The sequence below is a fragment of the Liolophura sinensis genome, chromosome 1 (assembly GCF_032854445.1).
Source record: "Liolophura sinensis isolate JHLJ2023 chromosome 1, CUHK_Ljap_v2, whole genome shotgun sequence".
NCBI classification, from domain to species: Eukaryota; Metazoa; Mollusca; class Polyplacophora; order Chitonida; family Chitonidae; genus Liolophura; species Liolophura sinensis.
The window spans coordinates 58240958-58260249 of record NC_088295.1 but is presented as its reverse complement, the minus strand read 5'-3'; the positions used below and the strand labels follow the sequence as shown (position 1 = coordinate 58260249).

The 19292-nt window shown below is 41.8% G+C and overlaps 1 protein-coding gene across 1 annotated transcript; it reads right to left on the bottom strand.

Moving 5' to 3' along the window:
• Window positions 1-1067: 1067 nt before the first annotated feature.
• LOC135461264 (calcium-activated chloride channel regulator 1-like) lies at window positions 1068-17538 on the bottom strand. Its single transcript, XM_064738268.1, has 14 exons — window positions 17286-17538; window positions 13527-13650; window positions 12975-13219; window positions 12283-12447; window positions 11724-11898; window positions 8843-8964; window positions 7553-7721; window positions 5974-6224; window positions 5503-5680; window positions 4916-5023; window positions 4290-4547; window positions 3981-4097; window positions 2181-2321; window positions 1068-1571 (listed from the first exon to the last, which is right to left on the bottom strand). Exons 1-14 carry the CDS (start codon window positions 17424-17426, stop codon window positions 1306-1308), a joined length of 2460 nt encoding a protein of 819 aa, XP_064594338.1. The 5' UTR covers window positions 17427-17538; the 3' UTR covers window positions 1068-1305.
• Window positions 17539-19292: the final 1754 nt, after the last annotated feature.

The following is a 19292-nucleotide window of genomic DNA, read 5'->3' as shown; positions in this document are numbered from 1 at the left end:
GACGGCGGCCACCATTACGGTGGGAGGAAGCCGGCAAAGATAGGAGGAAACACACGACCATGTGCAGTTTGCTGGCAGATCTCTCCACTTACGGCCATCATGAGCTGGACTTGAACTCACGGGGGCCTCTTTCGCAAGAGGCTCCAGCTAGCGGTCAAACTAATACTTTCAAATTCAACCTCTGTTAAATGTTTGAGTATGGTGTTACTGGCTAACTGTGCACAGCGTATCTGTGAATATGGAAGCTAAAAGCTGACAAGAGCGTTAGCCTAATTCTTCTAATTTTAAAACAGATATACGCAGTGCTGAAAGGAAACAATTACATTTCTCTGCCAGTTCTTTTTTTTAAAGTAAAGATATGAATATGTTGTTCATTTGATGGACTAACCATGTGAAAAAAGAAACTAAATATTCCCTGTACAACTACATGAATATCAACTGTAAACAGCAGACCAAGTGTCTCAAAAATTAGACGAATTAGAGTAATCACAATAATGAGACATAAATGCAAGCATTTAATCTCGGTTGAGACCAGTCTCAATACAGCGGAATAAATATCTGTTTTTTTGTTCTGTCACCACTCTTAGGATAGTCCTCTGTAACCACTTATTTTTAAGAGCACGGTAACACGTGTCATCAACTGATGTTCGGCACAAAAACTTATTAGGCTGGACCCGCCATTATTGCACATGGTCGAAGTAACTATCTTCCTTCAAGGTTATATAGAAATGGCAAAGATTGTGATGCTAATTTTCTTAATTATTTTCTTTCGGAATTCAGCTTTGCATATTGTTTACTGGATGACGACCTTAACTGTGATTTGTATTTATTTATTTATCTGATTGGTGCTTTACGCCGTACTCAAGAATATTTCACTTATACAACAGCATTATGATGGGAGAAAAAAGGCCTGAACCCGGGGGAAACCCACGACCATCCGCAGGTTGGTGCCAGACCTTCCTACTTACGGCCGGAGAGGAAGCCAGCATGACCGCATAGGTTAGAGGCTCCTGGGTCATTACGCTGCGCTAGAGCACTAATCAACTGAGCCAGTGAGGCTCCTCTGTGATTTTGTTTACTTTGCTCGCAGTACTTGTCCTAAGTGCACCACACTTAATCATTCAGCCACTAAATGCTTACGCAAAGAACTATATGCTCGTGCATTTAAGCAAATAAAATCTACATAAAGCTGCTTTATTCATAATGCGGATGACCTAAAAATAGAAAATCTCCTCAGTCGCTCATCCAGCTAAGTACATCTTTCGGTAATAAACTGAGCTCGAATCTGTTTTTCTAACACTTAATTCACTGGTTTTTGGTATTCTTTTGGCACTTTGCTCCATGTTTGGGCTCTTCTTTTCCCTTTTCACGTGTGTATATTATTATTACAGTCATAAGGAGAACGATGAAAACAAAGCTTCCGACGACACAACCGATCATTAACGGTAGGTTCTGGGCACTTGGAGGGTTCCTGTACATGTACTTCAGGGAGACAGATGCAACGTTAGAGCGCGGACTGACGTTACCGCCATTGTCCACGGCCTCCAGGGCAAAGTAATACGTCACGCTTCCTGTTGGCAAAAAACAAAAAACGGAAGGAATGTCTAATGAAATTGAAATAAAGGACAAGGAAAGTCCTGTCCAACTGTCAGGCTGAAATGGCTTTCTGAAAAACTATTATAAAGCTTTAATCAGTAACTCATATATTAACTTTCTCCAAAAACTTGAGAAACACAACCAAACCATCAACTTCAAAATGCTACAGTATGCTACCTGCTTTGACCGTTTCAATGGCTTAATGGTTAGAGCGTCTGCCTCGAAGCCGAAAGAGCCCGGGATCAAACCCGGGTAAGGTCATACTAAAGACTTTAAAGACTGTACTTGCCGCTGTCTTGTTTGGCGCTCGGCATTGAGAGGTTAGAGCAAGGAAACATGACTGGTTGACCCGGTGTCAGTATAATGTGACTTAGTGAGGTGTCATGCCTGATGTCTTCGGCATGATGCTTCAATGGTGGCAGCCATGGTATTGCCATCGACTCTCCCTGCCACAATTTATACAATAAATGAACACACACCTAATGACTCTTCGTGGTCATATGAGAGAAAAATTGTTAAGTACCACGCTAAACCCCAAACATACATACATACCTACATACATACATACATACACACATAAATACCTGTTTCGTTGACACGAATCGTATAGGTCTCTTCTTTGCCAGCAGCCTGTGGTTTTATATTAAGTTCTTCCTTTGTAGCATTCCAGTGCTTAGAGTAGATTGTGTCAAAGTCTTTGGATTTCCACAACACATAAGAAGAAACTACAAAATAAAACCGTTCAGAAGTGTAAATCGGTAGGCATGTAGCCTCTCCCCGATAGGGAGATATCTTTCTCTTAACGCCCCTATCACGAAAGGGAGTTATCTTCCTTTTAACGCGCCTCTTCCCGAAGGGGAGTTATCTTTCTTTTATTGTGCCTCTTACCGAAAGGGAGTTATCTTTCCTTTAACGCACCTCTTCCCGAAACGGAGCTATCTTCCTTTTAACGCGCCTCTCCCCGAGAGGGAGTTATCTTTCCTTTAACAAGCCTCTTCCCGAAAGGGAGTTTTCTTGCTTTTAACGTTAGTCGCCTATTCTGTCTCCGGCTAGTGTTATTTTCCCAGGCAAAGCATGGCTACAATGAATGACGCTCAGAGATGGCTGTTGTTGATGAAGTATCACTCTAAAGTGAAGGTTCTCTGTGTCCCGAAAAAACTGTGACTATTACAAGGTTTAACCGATCACATCTGAAGAAGGGTCGCCCACTGATGACCTTGCAAGACGTGCTGTTGTAGTTTACAACACAACAGTACTTCCCCTACCCCCAACCTCCCACCCCATCATTGAACGCTGGTACAATAAAAAGTTCGAGTACTGACGAATGAACTTTAACTGCCATCTATGCCAGCTATGCAAAATCCCACGCCTCCAACCACAAAGAGCAGTAGAAACTCAGGAGAAGATAATTCATCTTCGGGAAGATTTTGTACGCCATAGTACAACAATGTATGGCATTACAAACTGTAAAGTTATACAGTGTGTGAATGTAGCCCTATTGCTAAAGACTGAGGTACTACATCCACGAAACTGATCCGTTCGTCGTACAGTGCGAGCAGGCGTCAGTATCTGTCATTTTATTCCGTGTTTTTCTTTTCCCATACTTTACTGACCCTTTCTGTCATACTACAGAATAATTCGAAAGGAGGAAGGTCGCTTCCCTTCTCCTCGGAATGGCTGCCATGGGGTGGGAGAAACTAGTCGTGGTGTAGAAGACATATGCCATGGTGTATAGAATAACTGTCATGTGTTGTTGCCATGGTGTATATTATGCCTGTCATGTGTTGTTGACATGCGGTGTATAGAATAACTGTCATGTGGTGTTGGCAAAGAGTGCATCATAACTGTCATGTGGTGTCGGCATATGGTGCACATGATAACTGTCATGTGGTGTTGGCATATGGTGCACATGATAACTGCCATGTGATGTTGGCATATGGTGTATAGAATAACTGTCATGTGGTGTTGGCATATGGTGTATATTATATCTGTCATGTGTTGTTGACATGCGGTGTATAGGATAACTGTCATGTGGTGTTGGCAAGGTGTGCATCGTAACTGTCATATGGTGTTGGCATATGGTGCACAAGATAACTGCCATGTGATGTTGGCATATGGCGTATAGAATAACTGTCATATGGTGTTGGCATATGCATACATGATAACTGTCATGTGGTGTTGGCATATGGTGTACATGATAACTGCCATAAGGTGATACTTTGATGTGTAGGCCGATTGTCATGTGGAAAGTGATACATGTAGGTACCATGTGGTACATAATAGCTCACATGTGGCTGAGGAAACCATTCATCCATCCATTACGTGCACGAACCACATCACCTGCGGCTTGGGCTGAACCTAACTGCGTCTATGACGTCATGTACCTGTCCCCTGGTCCAGATCTGCCCCTGTGGCCGTCCAACTGAGCGTCACTTCCTCCCTAGCATCGTCCACACTCACTTGTAAGTCTGTCACCTTTCCAGGGGGAAAAGCATCAATGCCTAAAGCAGGAAAAACCAAACATTTCACACATCAAACTGCAGTTATTCAGATAACACGATTGGGGCGATGGTGGTGGTGGTGGGAGGGGGGAGCGGGGGTATTCCTTTACCATTTACATGTACTTGTGTAATTTTCATTCATTAGGTGTGATACTTATTACTCTGAGTGCTTTCCCAGTTCAGTATAACTACCTTCAGTAAAATTCTCCAGTTTAAAGGACCCTGCCGACGTCACGCGCTGAAAGTCCTCCATCTGTTGTCGGGACCCTGTATCTCGTCGGCCTCGTTTTCTCCCGGCAGCTCCGCTTCCACCTGTCCCAACGATCTTGTTTTTCAAGACAACGGACACCGGCGTGTCCGTTACTTTAACTTTTACTTCATATCGGCCATTGTTAGTGTAGCTGGTGACATAGATGGAGTAAATGCCATCGTCTTTAGCTAAGTCGGCACCTGCAATATATGGCGATGCGTACATGTAGTAGATCGTGCCTCACACTTAAGATTATTGTACAGGCCTTGCTTTGTTCAGTTTTGTGTTTAAAGGAGAAAATCATTACAAATGAAGTAAGCGTGCAAGGAAAGACGATTAAAACTGTCTGAAATAATTGGCATCAAGAATCATTTTGATATTGTATTTCGCCAATGACGCCACACAAATGTTCTTCACCTTTACATTATAAAAAGCCTGGTGAACTTAACTCATGTTATGTGTATCTGCGAGAAAAAGCAAATCTTTCATCAAATACCCGTTTGATACAGAGAAAAGTGGCCTTGATGGCCTACATAATCAATACGGTTCATAGCGTGGAGAAACTCACCGGCACCATTATCTCTTAATGTCAGCTGTAAAGAGGGCGCTGTTCCGTTAGCATCATACGGTCTTTCCAATATGGCCGTCACGTTAGCTTGCAGAACAGGGGCTAAACCTGCATTGAACAAATATACTTTTACACGTTGCGCATGCCTGCGACGCCTTGTCATTTAATACCATGAATGAATTAAGCAAATGTACTTTTGTATGGGCATTTCCTGCATGTGGTTTAAAAACATTTGTAGAGCCCCGATATGACTGAAAAATTACTATAGGACATTTTACATTTGTTTATTTAAATGAAATTATCACAGACCTGAGAGGAATTCAAACTTGATCAGATAATACAGAACAGAAAAAATAGTACACTATTTAAAACCGCACATGGTAGCAGAATTTGCTTTGAATGATCAACTGAACAAAAGTTTTCCTGAACATTGAGTTTTCCGGCAGTAGCAACGTGGAATGCATTGTGCATTCTTTGTTCCTCCCCTATATTTATATATATCTAAATGTAGGGTAGCTGTACTTTTGACAAAGCGATGTATCATAGCCTTTTGTATTTGACTCATGCTTTTTAGACTTGTACCTTACCTTGGGACACACTGACATATAGAATCTGACGCTCATTTGGGAACTGGACGATTTTCTTAGCCCATGTTGCCGTGGTTACGATTGGGTCACTCTGATCCGTCTTGCCTGATATCACAGTTATTGTCACAGACTGTTCTATCGACCTGGGGTTCTTGATGCTTAATTTCCACTGGCCTTTCTGCAAGAGATCATTGCAAATTCTGATTGTTTTGTGGTCCTGTCTTTTCTTCTTTTTTCCCATTGATATTATTATACAACATTTAAACCAATGGCTGAATCATCTTCTCTTTTAATTGCGTAAACTGTACAATTTCCTCGTTCCAAATTTCGAAATATCAAAATCTCTTTTAATGCAGTACTTTTAAGTCGTTATCACTTTTTTTCACATCAAGCACTCATTTAGGAAAGAAAAGCGTTTACAACTATGTCTCAGTTGGCTAAATTGAAAATAAATGATGCCATGAAACTTACTTCTGCGACTCCTGGAATTTTTATCCGGGTAAGGCTGAATACCGCATCGGTGATATATTCAGAATCATTGCGGGATATTCTACGGCCTGACGGCGTCGTCATCTCGATGATGATATCGTGCGAAGAATGGCCAATCAGAAACTCTGTATTTCTGCCAATGGTGGGGTCGATGACAACTTTGTCTTCGTAAGAGTGGTTTCCCTTGATCACTACCGATTGGCTGGATAACTGTATTGGTCTGTGCTCAATCCCTGATGGAGTAAAATGCGAAGAACTGTAATCAGCATTACTTACATGTGTTACCGCGCGTAATTTTTTTCTGAAATTTTAAAGTACTAAAGTAAGTAAGCAAAATATAATGTTTAATTATCATATCGATCAAACTGATCATGAAATACACATCATAAGTTTCTTTCTAGTCGTACATCTTTACAACGAGTTTGATTAAAATTCTGAAACCTTTTTTGATATAATTTATAATTATAAAGTATGATCACGTGGATGGAATGGCAAATGATAAACCTGAAAGAAATTCGCTTTCCTCAGCTTGATACATAATTAAATAGAATTTTGGACACAAACTGTTGACGTCAAGAATACATGCACGATTGTTCGATAGACAGAACGGTCGGAACAACACCTAGTCTGCTGGGTCTTACAGTATATACTGTAGCAAACAACATAATACTACCAATGTTTATTTTGATCTTTCTGCAACCGAAGAGGTTCACCGAGAGATATATTCCCCTTACTGTTACATTCTGTTCTTAGTTTCCAGAGCGAAACTTTACCTAAAATTATAATCACGAACCTTTAAATGTATTTATTTTAACATTTGTTTCTCAACCTATCAATTTTGGGCATACATGGTTTCGTCAAAATTCAACAAAAACTTATCTGCCTTGGATAAGCTGCCTTGTTCGCCGAACGGGCGAGGCATATTTTTCTCTGTATATACCTACCGAGTTAGGAAGGCACGTGCTAGTCAACAGAAACGCTCAAAATACACCTACGTAGTCAGGGATGCACGTGTCCGGCAGATATCAACGCTGGTTGAAAATGTACCAGTCAATAACTTGTCTTGCCTTCAATTTCAAGAGAGTTCTAATGATTCAGCAGCTAACAACAACAACACCAACATGTGGAAAAAATTGCTCATCCTTTTGAGACACTTAAACTGCACACCCTCTCAAAATGACTAGCAGTTCACCTAAAGCAAGTATATTTCAACCAAGGTCCCCAGTCGGACTTCGTGCTCTTCTTTTCATCGTGTGTGACGTCGGTGTCGGTGTCGGTGTGCAGCCGGGCACACAGCGGCGAAGCGTCCGTGAAAACACACCAACGCTGATTGAACTACTGGTAACACGTCTCAGCTCTTAATTATCAGGTCGAATACCCACGACACACGCTTTTGTAAGTTATATCATTAATGGTGTTTTAAGAAGGCATAGTGCATATAATCTTGATGTGCCTATAGCTTTCGTACTCGCAAGCGAGCAAGCCACAAGTAACCAAGAATAATCTAGATACATCATTGCTATGAATATGTCACCTGCTGAGGCCGTTACTGGTTACTTACCTGCTCCCCTTTGTCCTATGGAAACTAGAGCTTCATTTAAGGCGTTAGACCCTCTTTTGTCAGAAAAGAAATACGAAAAACCCTGTGTGGCTTCAACCAGCTCTTCAATCTGTTGGTCCGCGTCCTCCGTAACGGCAACCGTGTCAACAACAATGTGTTTGGAGATAATCTGCAATCATTTAAAATAATGATGACTGTCCCGAACTTCGTTAATTTAACTCTTAATTCAAGCTTGTTATCAAAGAGAGGTACTGCATAGGGCACTTGCGACCTGGAACTCTTTCGTAATCAAAGGTAAAAACGGTCCCACTGTGCCATGTGACTAGTTAAAAATGTTAGGCAACCTGTGTTGAAATTAATTTACCGATCACCTGTTTCACCCTTTTCAACAAATGACACTTTTTTCCTTTTTTCAAGGACACTCTATCGATAATAGAGTTCGAACTCAAAACTTCCCTACTGATGAAGCTTCACGATTGACTGGCAGTGGTGATAATACCAAAAAACCACATATATAATTTGCCTGTGTGCGATTGGTAAATGAGCAGCATCAAAAGTTACGCTTAGTTTGAGACTTTAATAGAAGTAGGGGCATCCGTGGGCGAGGGGATTGGCACGTCAGCGCGGCGCAATGACCCATGAGCCTCTCACCAATATAAGCGTCATGTCCAACATTCATATACCATTCATAGTCCGTAAAAGGCGTTCCAAGTCGATAATGGCAAGATCAATTTCCAAAACAAGGTTTAACACTAACTCCCAAAGGCAAAGGTATGTGAGAAATTTTACAATTAAGAAATAAAGCCGGTAACACACAAGGGAGAAGCGGTCATCAGTTTTCAATGATGCCAGGCAGACAATGGATATTCAAGGCATGAATTCCATATCAAAGTTCAAATCCGTAGTCTGTGAATGAGTTCCAGGTCAAATAACAATTAAACATGTATCTCAGTCGCGCTTTAATCGCAACTGTTCATAAAGGCATCATAGTGATGTAATGAACATGGCTACCTTTACGGCCCTTAGCCCCAGGTTAAGCGGTATTAGGTACAGTTTGAATCTAATATCTAATCTAATTAAGTCCATCCCATGCTGGCTTCCTCTCGTGTCGTGCGAGCAAAATCTGGCCACCGTTGTATAAGTAAAATATTCCTGAGTGCAGCGTACAAAATTTAGTTGATAAAATATGGCATTGCGCTGAATTTTTTTTTATGTATCAGATTAGTGTTTTACACCGTACTCAAGAATATTTCACTCATTGTGCTGAAATAAAAGAGAAAAAAACTCAACCTGATCTTTGAAGTCAGTCAGGTATGGAGCCTTATTTTCCTTGCCATCCGTCACTAACAGTATAACGCCCCCTGCCGGGTCCTCTCCTCCACTTGACAACACCTCTATGCCCTTTTGCAGTCCTAAAACGAGATTAGTGTTGTGATAAACAGGGAACAAACATCGACGTAAGTGTGATTTCTCCTGCGCTTAAACTTCCTTAAAACATTTGACCAACTGATCGACCGACAGACTGATCAACCGACAGAATGATCAACAGACAAACTTATCGACAGACAGACTGATCGACCATCAGACAGACTGATCGACCATCAGACAGACTGACTTTTCAACAGAGAGACTAATTGACAGACAGCCTGACCGACAGACAGACCAATCGACAAAAAGACTGATCGACCGTTAGACTAATCGACCGTCAGACTGATCGACAGACTGACCGATCAACCGTCAGACAGACAGACTGATCGATCGACCGCCAGACTGATCTAGCCTCAGACTGTTCGACAGACAGGCTGATCGACTGTCAAACTGATCGACAGACAGACTAATCGACAGACAGACTGATCGACTGTCAGACTAACTGACCGTCGAACAGACAGACTAATCGATCGTCAGACTGGTGGACAGACAGGCTGATCGACCGTCAGACTGATCGACCTTCAAACAGACAGACTGATCAACCGTCAGGCTGTTAGGCAGAAAGATTGATCGACAAACAGACTGATCGACAAACAGACTGATCGACGGACCGTCAAACAGGTCGACAGACAGACTGATCAACTATCAGGTTGATCGACCGTCAGACAGACAGACTGATCGACCGTCAGACTGTTTAACAGACAGACTGATCGACCGTCAGACTGTTTAACAGACAGACTGATCGACAGACCGACTGATCGCTTGTCGGGCTGATCGACCGTCAGACTGTTCGACAGACAGACTGATGGACGGAGAGGCTGATAGGGAGACAGACAGACAGACTGATCGATTGTCAGACCGGTCGACAGACACACGGACCGACAGACACACGGACCGACAGACTCACTGATCGACAGACGCACTGATCGACAGACACACTGATCGACCTCTAGGCAGACAGACTGATTAACCGTCAGACTGGTCGACAGAAACTGATCGACAGATAGACTGATCACTAGACAGGCGGATTGATAGACGGGTTGACTGACGAATTGACCGTCCGACAGGTTGAGCGTCAGACTGATTGACCGCCAGACAGATATGCTGACCGACTGACAGACTAATCGACAGACAGACTGATCAACAGACAGGCTGATCGACAGACAGACAGATGGATAGGCAGATTGTTCAACAGAAAGACTGGTCGATTGACAAACTGGTGGACAGTCAGACAGAGAGGCTGATCGACCGACAGACAGACACAGTAATCGATCATCAAGCTGGTCGACAAGCAGACTGATCGACAGTCAGACTGATGACAGACAGACACATCGACCATCATACTGGTCAACAGACAGATTGATCGACCTTCAGACAGACCAACTAATCACCGTGAGGCTAATCGAAGGACAGACAGACTTATTCGTCGTCAGATTGATCAACATATAGATTGATTGAAAGACAGACAGACCATCAGGCTGTTGGACCGTCGGACTGAAAAGACAGACTTTTCGACAGAAAAATGGATCAACTTACAAACTGATTAACAGACAGACCGATCGAGAGAAAGACTGATTGATTGACAAACTGATGGACAGACAGACTGACCGACCGTCAGAGATATCGCCCGTCAAACTGATAGACAGGCAGGTTGATCGACTGTCAGATTCACCGATTGTCGGACAGACAGGCTGATCGATCATCAAACTGGTTGACAGATAGACTGGTCGAACTTTAAACAGATAGACGGATCAACCGTCAGACTACTTGACCGTCAAACAGACAGACTGATCGATCGTCAAGCTGGTCGACAGACAGACTGATCAACAGGCACACTGATCGACAGGCAGACTGATCGCCCTTCAGACAGACAAACGGATCGATCGTCAGACTTATCGACAGAGAGACTGATTGACCCTCAGACAGACAGACTGATGGACCGTTACACTAGTCGATAAACAGGCGGATTAACAGACAGATTGATCGACCATCAGAGAGATCGGCCATCAGAGTGATCGGTCCTCAGACTGATAGACAGACAGACCGATCGACCGTTAGACTGATCAATCACCAGATTAATCGACAGATAGATTGATCGACCCTCAGTCAGAAAGAATAATCAACCGTCAGGCGGTTGGACAGCCAGGACATACTGGTCGGCGGACAGACTAATCCACAGACAGACTGATCGACGGACAGACTGATCGACGGACAAGCTGATCGACCTTCAGACAAATAGACTAATCTAGACAGATTGATTGACACAGAGACTTATCGACAGATAGATTGATTCACCGACGTTCTAATCGACAGACGGACAGCTGTTTTATCTCAGTCAACATAATCTCCACCAGCTTATTCGCCAAAAACGCATTGTACTAGTTTATACAAATACAAGCAATTAAATCAGATGATAGAATCAAATCTGCATGCTGAGCAGCACAAGGTTTGGTGGTTTTTGAATTTGATTGCATTCTACAGGTACTGTTACCTCCACAAACGGAAGTTCTGCTTTTGCGTTATTTATTTGTCTGTCCGTCTGCCTTTCCTTCTGTTCGCCAAAATGATGGACAGATATTCATACGAATTTGTGCAACGATTGACCTTGCACTACTGAGGAATTCGGTACATTTCGATAGTGGACAGAAATTTGCTATTAATGGCTAGAACAGAAATACATGGTACTGTCTCTTTGTACTTATAAACACAATTCCTCTTACAAGCAGACTGTCTGGATCCTTACCAGCTCCTATACTTGTCCGCCCGCCCGCTTCCTTCGGGATCACATTCAGGAGCTGTTGGCGTGTAGAGTTTTTCACCTCTGTTAGATACGACTTGATGCTAGCACTTATGCTAAACCATACCATTCCAATCATATCTCCATCTACAGCCACGTTCTGGATATATATCGTCACAGCCTGTTCAGGGTAGTACAATGAAATGACTAGATGGAATAATTAGGGTTTGTCATAATTGAATATATTCATTTGTCTATATGATTGCTTGTTAAATCCCATTTCTGAATATATCCCTGAAAAGATCTGTCATACTATGGCCATATGCAAGTACATACAAGTATCCACGAAATGACACATTTTGGCTTAACCCATCTTGCCAGGTTTAACTATCGACCTTTACTGGTCAACGTCGTCAAAGTAACGAGAAATGAATGTGAGTATGTAGTCGTTTCGGCCAAGGCTTGGCAGTTAAATCGCGTCAGCCCGCTTGTGTGATACAGCGGGGGATCAACTGCCTTGAAAGTGAAATCCTCAAAGAAAGAAACGAGAAGATAAACCGCACACCTGTCGCAGCTTCTTCAGCTTGTTTCCTACCATACTACCAGAGATATCCAGAACAATCACAGTCCGTTTGCTCCGGTACTTGACGAATCGAAACGTAGGCACCGTGCTCGGAACATCACGCGGCAGATTTGCACCCCCTGCGAAATCTTGATGGCTCCTTAGAATCTGTTAGGTCACAAAAAATCACATACATAAAAACATTAGGAAACAAAACAAAAATTTAAATAACTGTAAAATCTCCAAGATATACTTCTTTTCAACGCAGCCTTTTTTATGATTATATAATACCAGAAATAAAACATCAAATACAGAAATAATAAGTAGCAAAGTAATTATATAACGATAAATAATTTATTTATTTATTTGATTGGTGTTTTACGCCGTACTCAAGAATATTTCAATTATACGACGGCGGCCAGCATTATAGTGGGAGGAAACCGGGCAGAGCCCGGGGGAAACCCACGACCATCCGCAGGTTGCTAGAGGACCTTCCCACTTACGGCCGGAGAGGAAGCCAGCATGAGCTGGACTTTACTCACATCGACCGCATTGGTGAGAGACTCCTGGTTCACTACGCTGCGCTAGCGCGCTAACCAACTGAGCCACGGAGGCCCCACGATAAATAATAAGTAGTAAAGTAATTATATATATGAAGTTAATAAGATAAAAAATGACCCTTGGAAAGCTCATACCTCCCAAACGCTCTTTCCGTCACAGTTCCGGTTTTGTGCATTGGGGGCCTGGCGATTGTGTAAAGTGTTCGGGGAGTTTGTGTCGTTGTCACAAAACCAGACCACGTGATCCAGCTTGTGGCTGTACATCAGTGAGCCGTACTTCCCAGAGGCTTCTTGGTCGTCCTTGAACTGACAGGATGCCGTGGGCAAACCAAACTCAAAGTCACAGTCCCCGTTTCCTTTCACATAATCAAAACGCTGCCCTGTTAATCGAAAGCATAAGTATGTTGGCTGTCAGTCGGCTAAGTAAATGGATGGTCGGTGGACAGATTCGTAAAGTAGATGGATGTTTGGAATCAATCTTCACCAAATTGTATAAATATTTCTTGGAAACTACGAGATCTCTCAAGATTAAAAACATTGGAACAGATGATTATTGCAACAAAAAATCAGTATACTACTTTATTAAATTCCCAATGCACTAGGGGTATGCAGACACATTTACACAAGAATTTTTGTGCTAGTTCACACAGCTCAAGTACTTTTCAAGTACTTATAGTTTGGCTTTACCTCTCAGAGCCGTGGAACATCTCGTCCCTTCTATTTCTCCGTTCTCGGCAGCATAAAACTCATGTCCATCCGGATACTCGTCAAAGACACCGTACCGTAAATGAGCCCACTCGTGAACAATAACCTGCAATAAAAAAAATAGCAAGACACACATTTTCTGGTACAACAAATGTCCATCCGAGTACTCGTCAAACACACCGTACCCCAAATGAGACCACTCGTGCACAATAACCCGTAATAAAACATAGCGAGACAAACATTATTTAATCGTCCGTAATGTTAGCACTGTTGCGAGAAAACGGAGGATGTTTCGACATGGATACGTGGTTGAGCTGTTTTCATCGCACCGCTAAGGCACGTTGGTCCATGAAATGGCTGTACAGTGTTTGAACATTTCCTGTACAAAACTTCCTTACATCGATGGGCAGTGGTTTCAGCGTAAATGGTGATATCGAAATGGGGTTGGGACTACTTCGCTTTAGTGGCGTTTGATTGGGTTAGCAATGTAGCAACAGAAAGTTACGGACAATTTACATTCCAGCAAGATACACGCTTTGAATACTGATTTCACTCATTCGCCTAGAACATTCCTTGTGGCTTTCAAATATCATTTGAAAGTTGACTACTCCTGAGAGGAAACAAACAGTTAAACAGTATAGCCAAACATATATTCATTTATTTATTTATTTATTTATTTATTTATTGGTGTTTTACGCTGTACTCAAGAATATTTCACTCATACGACGGTGGCCAGCGTTATGGTGGGACCCAAGCATATAAGACAGGACAAGTGCGTTCTTCTGCTTTACAAGCAAAACACGTATTCTGCAAAAGAAGGTGAAACAACCTGAAACATTTATAGCTTGAAGACACTTATGAAGCATTGGCTATAGTTTACTGTACAACTCAAGTCCGACATTCGCATACCAATCGTAGACCATGAAAGGGCATCCCAAGTTGATAATCGTGAGATTCATTTCCAAATCTACACATCAGTCCCCAAAGTAACATTTAAGAAACAATATATAAATAATCAATGAAGCTAGTAACATGACAGAGAAAAGCAGTCGTCAGTTTTCAACGATGCGGGGAAAATAGTCGATATTTTAAGCATGACATCCGATTCAAATTTCAAACTCTTTCAAATGCCCAGGCCTAATACAAATATAGGTGTCTCAGTCGCACTTTGGTTGCAACTGGTCATAAAATGAAAATTATTTGCTGATATAATAACGTGGATGTTTATACATCCCCTAGACTCGGGTTGACCCTCTCTCCATATTAGGCAACAAAATTGTTCCACTCATGCAATGTAAGTTTTCCATTTGGTGGAATATCCTTTACACGCTATTTTTTAATCAATAACTTGTGACCTAGAGTGAGATCATCATATTTAACACAAGATCTAGCAAAAACGATATTTATTTGCTCCTTTTGCGTGTAGTTATACGATGATATACAGTTTTAATAATGAAAAGAACTGAAAATCCCTATGGTCATAAAGATGGCGTGAGACAAGATCTTGGTCATCCTTGTACACACAATATGTCCAAATAATATGTCTTATCTATTTCAAATCAAACGGAGATGGATAGATTTCTTTCACAACGCCGTTTTTGGTGGCAACCATTTATTGCTAAAAGGTCATCGGTTTACTGCCTGGAAAAGATCGAGCTTTTTATATTTTTTATCCTTACAAAAACAAGGATTCTGCTGGTGGACTAAGCATTTAGGGTGCCTGGCTCATTTACATTGTTTTAATGTTATCGTATGTTAAACGAGACGGCAACACAGCAATTTGAGTAATTCTAGAGCAGTGAAGTCATTAACAACACTGCATTTTTTTTACCCAATTCTACTTAAGCCATGGTGCAAGCGGACTCTGGGCAGTTGCTACATATTTATGCTTTTGCATAAACCGTTAGAATTAAACGCGGACCGAGGTACATTGACAAGAGGCCTCATTTTACGATTACATGTGAAGTCATTACACTGTTATTACCTTTTATTATAGTATATGATTCCTGTCCTACACGCTTCATTGCGCATCGATCGGTGCCTGCAAACACGCCAACAGCGGATCTAGACGTTTAATCTAGGCCGTTAAATGTCGCCTGTTTGTACGTTTATTGTAACTTACATTCCAGGGGGTCTCCGTGACCTAGTGATTGCGTACTAGGGCAGCAGAATGACTCAGAAGCCTCTCACTAATCCGATCGCTGGGAGTTCAAATCCAGGTCATGACATGTCACTCCGGTCGTACGTGGGAAGATGTAATAGCAACCAGCCCACATTTTAGTAACATACGACGGCGACCAGCATTATGGTGGGAGGAAACAGGGCAATGCATTGATTTCCCCCGGGCACTGCCCGGTTTCCTCCCACCATAATGCTGGCCGCCGTCGTATAAGGGAAATATTTTTGAGTAGGGTTCAGATCGAATGATATATAAATTATATCATCCCATCTGATCATTATATAGACATTGGACTTTCCTCGAGGATCCGCCTCTCAGAAGAAACTATCGTCTGTAGCAAACATCCTATAACTAGTACATATATATCCCTGGCTGCCACTGACTGCGATAAGGTAAATTCGTAAATCGTAGGGGCGTAAATTCTGTCTGTGTTACATTTGGTGTGTTTATTTCAAAATTTAATATATGATTAATAATTTTTGCCTCTCGCCACACTTCAGCTATGCCGTCACCAGTGAGACACCGTGTGTCCGGCTGGTGGCCGGCTAGGGCAGTAAATCCACTGGTTTTAGAGAATTTAAAGTCATTATTTCGTTTTTAAGAAACTATTTAATCAGGTCATAATCCTTGCAGTTAGGATCATTAGATAAATCTGGAAAGCGGCCCTTTAAATGGGGCAACTGTATCATTTCGAATACAGTCATGCAGATGTATCTAGGTCGTATTTCACATTTTAAATGTTCACAACAACAAATGAAGTAACATTTTATTTAAACTTAATGCATAGATCGGTACAAGAACTGAAACAATGAGAGCTTTATTCATAAATAAGATTGAGAGTATTTACAACGCAGGACGCCACCTTAGGAACTTAAGGAAGCCATACCGGACATTTTGGGCAAAAATTCTGTATTGGGTATTGGGTAAAGATAGCTCAAGTTATATAACCTTTCAGTAAATACCAGACTTGTACCTTTACTGTTCATAATCTTAGAATAATTCTGAAGATTGCGAAGGTTCTGAAGAATGCGACCCGTTTTATAATTTGTTTCATCTTTATTATCGATTTTGAACGATAACACGTGCATAGACAGTATAGCCTCTTCATGCAATGTTTGACAACGATACGAGCAAAGAAGTAACTGGAGATATAGTTTGTAGACAGCGACTTACTTTACTTAATCGGTTTGAGTTAGTAGTGATTTTGAAAAGAAAGTGAGTAAACCATGGGAGGAGGAGGATCTTGACGAAGTTAGCAATAAGGATGGTGATTGATAAAGTTAGCAATAAGGATGATGATGTTGGCGAAGTTAGCAATACGGACGATGACGTGGAGAAGTTAGCAATAAGGATCATGGCGTAGATAAGTTAGCAAAAAGGATGATGGTGTAGATGAAGTTAGAAATAAGAATGATGATGCTGATAAAGTTAACAATAAGGATGATAACGTGGATGAAGTCCGTAATAAAGCTGACGATGATTCCTGTGATCATGATAAACTAAAAGACTATACGTGTACATAAATAGTTGAGAGGATGACAACGATGACAACATCAACGAACCTTCTCGTAGGTGCCGTATTGTTCAGCTATGGTGGCATCCGTCAGGTATTCTGGTGTCAGCTGCATGTACCACCCGGGTTGTCCGCAAGGGCTACTTCGGATAACGAACGGCTTGTGTCCCTGTTCCAGATCTGGGTTCATTCGGTCCACGACGATGTTGCTTGTGTGTATTGTTTGGTTCGTAGCAGGAAAATAACCTGGCTTGTCCGACCAAGTTTTTGGTATTAGCACAATGATCCGTTCGAAAAAAGCCCGTTTTCTGAAAAAGGACCAGTAATAATTGAGTTTTGTGTAAAACTATTAGCCGTAATAGGGCATCGAAAACAGCGTTGATCTAAAATCAAGTCAGCGTTCAATCCAGATCTAGTACCATTCTGGGTGTCTACTTTTGCGTAAAATTATTTGATTGTTGTTTAATGCCCTTTCCTGCTGTTCAACACCACTTTCTTTTACTAGTATGGATTTATGGGTGGAAGAAACCTAAGTGTCTGAGAGCTAATGAAGAATAGGTCGGCATTTCAGGATTCTCGAGAGTTCATGCAGGTTGAGATGAGACAGGGTGGGGGCCCTCGCGAACTAACGCGGAACGTAAAGCGTGATTTTACGGCAATTGTTAATGGTGCAGTTGGGCCGCTTATGAGAGATGTGTATACAATCTTGCAAATACGGCAAAATTTTGCCCTCTGGTTGCGTTAGTTTGCGAAGGCCCCCACCCTGTCTTGTCCATTCTGCATAAACTCGTAGGACTCCAGAAATGCAGACTCGGCTTATAGGAGAGGAGTGTGCGTAAGTCTGAATCGGTTTCAGGTCTCTTATGCCGGTGAATTCAAAGCCTAGCTCTTTCGTAGATTACCGTTTCATTGAAATACATGCATGTTGTTTACCGCCTGGCAGTTAATAAGGTGCATTAATGCTTGCTAGATCAAGAAATCAGTTTGACATCCACACATATTACAACCCCTGAGATATTGTGTTCTTTAACACAGGATGTATAATTATTTCTCAAATTTTTATATATACAAAAGCATCACCTACTTAGTTATTTCATAAAGAAATGCAGAAGCTTTAGTGAAGACGCTTTGGATTCTGTCTAGCAGAGCGGCGTCCTCGGGAACATTGTCATCAATGGCGATAAGGATTTGTCTGTATCCGTTATCTTTCAAATAAATAGACCCTCGTCCACAAGCTTCAACCACCGGCCAGTGACCAATACTGACCACTAGAAAGACAGCCAGTAAAGCACCATTTTTCGAGAAACTGCTCTTCAAAACAGCACGTCCAACCATCATGACGTTTAGATCGATGTATGGCTGTCGGACACGTTATGCCCTCATACTGTACAGTTTACGTATAAATTGGCTTTCACATCATCCATAATCCAAGGTGCATGGAATTTGACATTGCTGGCGTCACGTAACACCACGCCATGCTCCCGACTAACACCGGATGTAATGTGATCCTATGACCCTGAGACTAGCACATCTGACTACCTGTCAGATGTGCTAGTGGAGGTGGAGGGAGGGCCTGGGTCTCACTCACTAAGTAGTCCCACGAGTTAACATTTACGAAATGAATACACCTCGTAATCCCGTATTCTTTACAGCTTAGTGTTTTCCACCTACCTGGTTTGTATAGTTGATATTGGTTTCCTCCAGACGAGGAAATCCGGGCACCTTATTCCGTTACACGTACAGGTATACAAATACATATAATAACCACTTTTCAAACATATCTGGGCATCTGGATGATGAAATATACATCTCTGTATGATAAAAAGCACAAGTAATAGTTCGTTCATAATAAGTGAAATTTTAGGGGTAAAGAACGGGTGAAGCGAGCGTTGGCAGACTAACGAATAAAGAAAAACATTCATGTCTCACGTTGTCAAATTCCACATATTACAGTTAAGAGCGAAACAAATATTTCAATATAATTTTTTTTTATTGTAACGTTTAATGCTACATGACATTGACAAAATTTAAGTTTCTGTACGCTTTTCTCCACTGG

Bases quoted from the DNA above. Each gene is read 5' to 3' on its own strand.
- LOC135461264 (XM_064738268.1), bottom strand. From the start codon at position 17,426: ATGAACCCAGATCTGGAACAGGGACACAAGCCGTTCGTTATCCGAAGT. The intron at 11,899-12,282 runs GTGTGCGGTTTA...TACCCTGAACAG, and splicing joins AGCTGAAGAAGCTGCGACAG to GCTGTGACGATATATATCCA. The intron at 5,024-5,502 runs GTAAGGTACAAG...TGTTCAATGCAG, and splicing joins ATATGTCAGTGTGTCCCAAG to GTTTAGCCCCTGTTCTGCAA.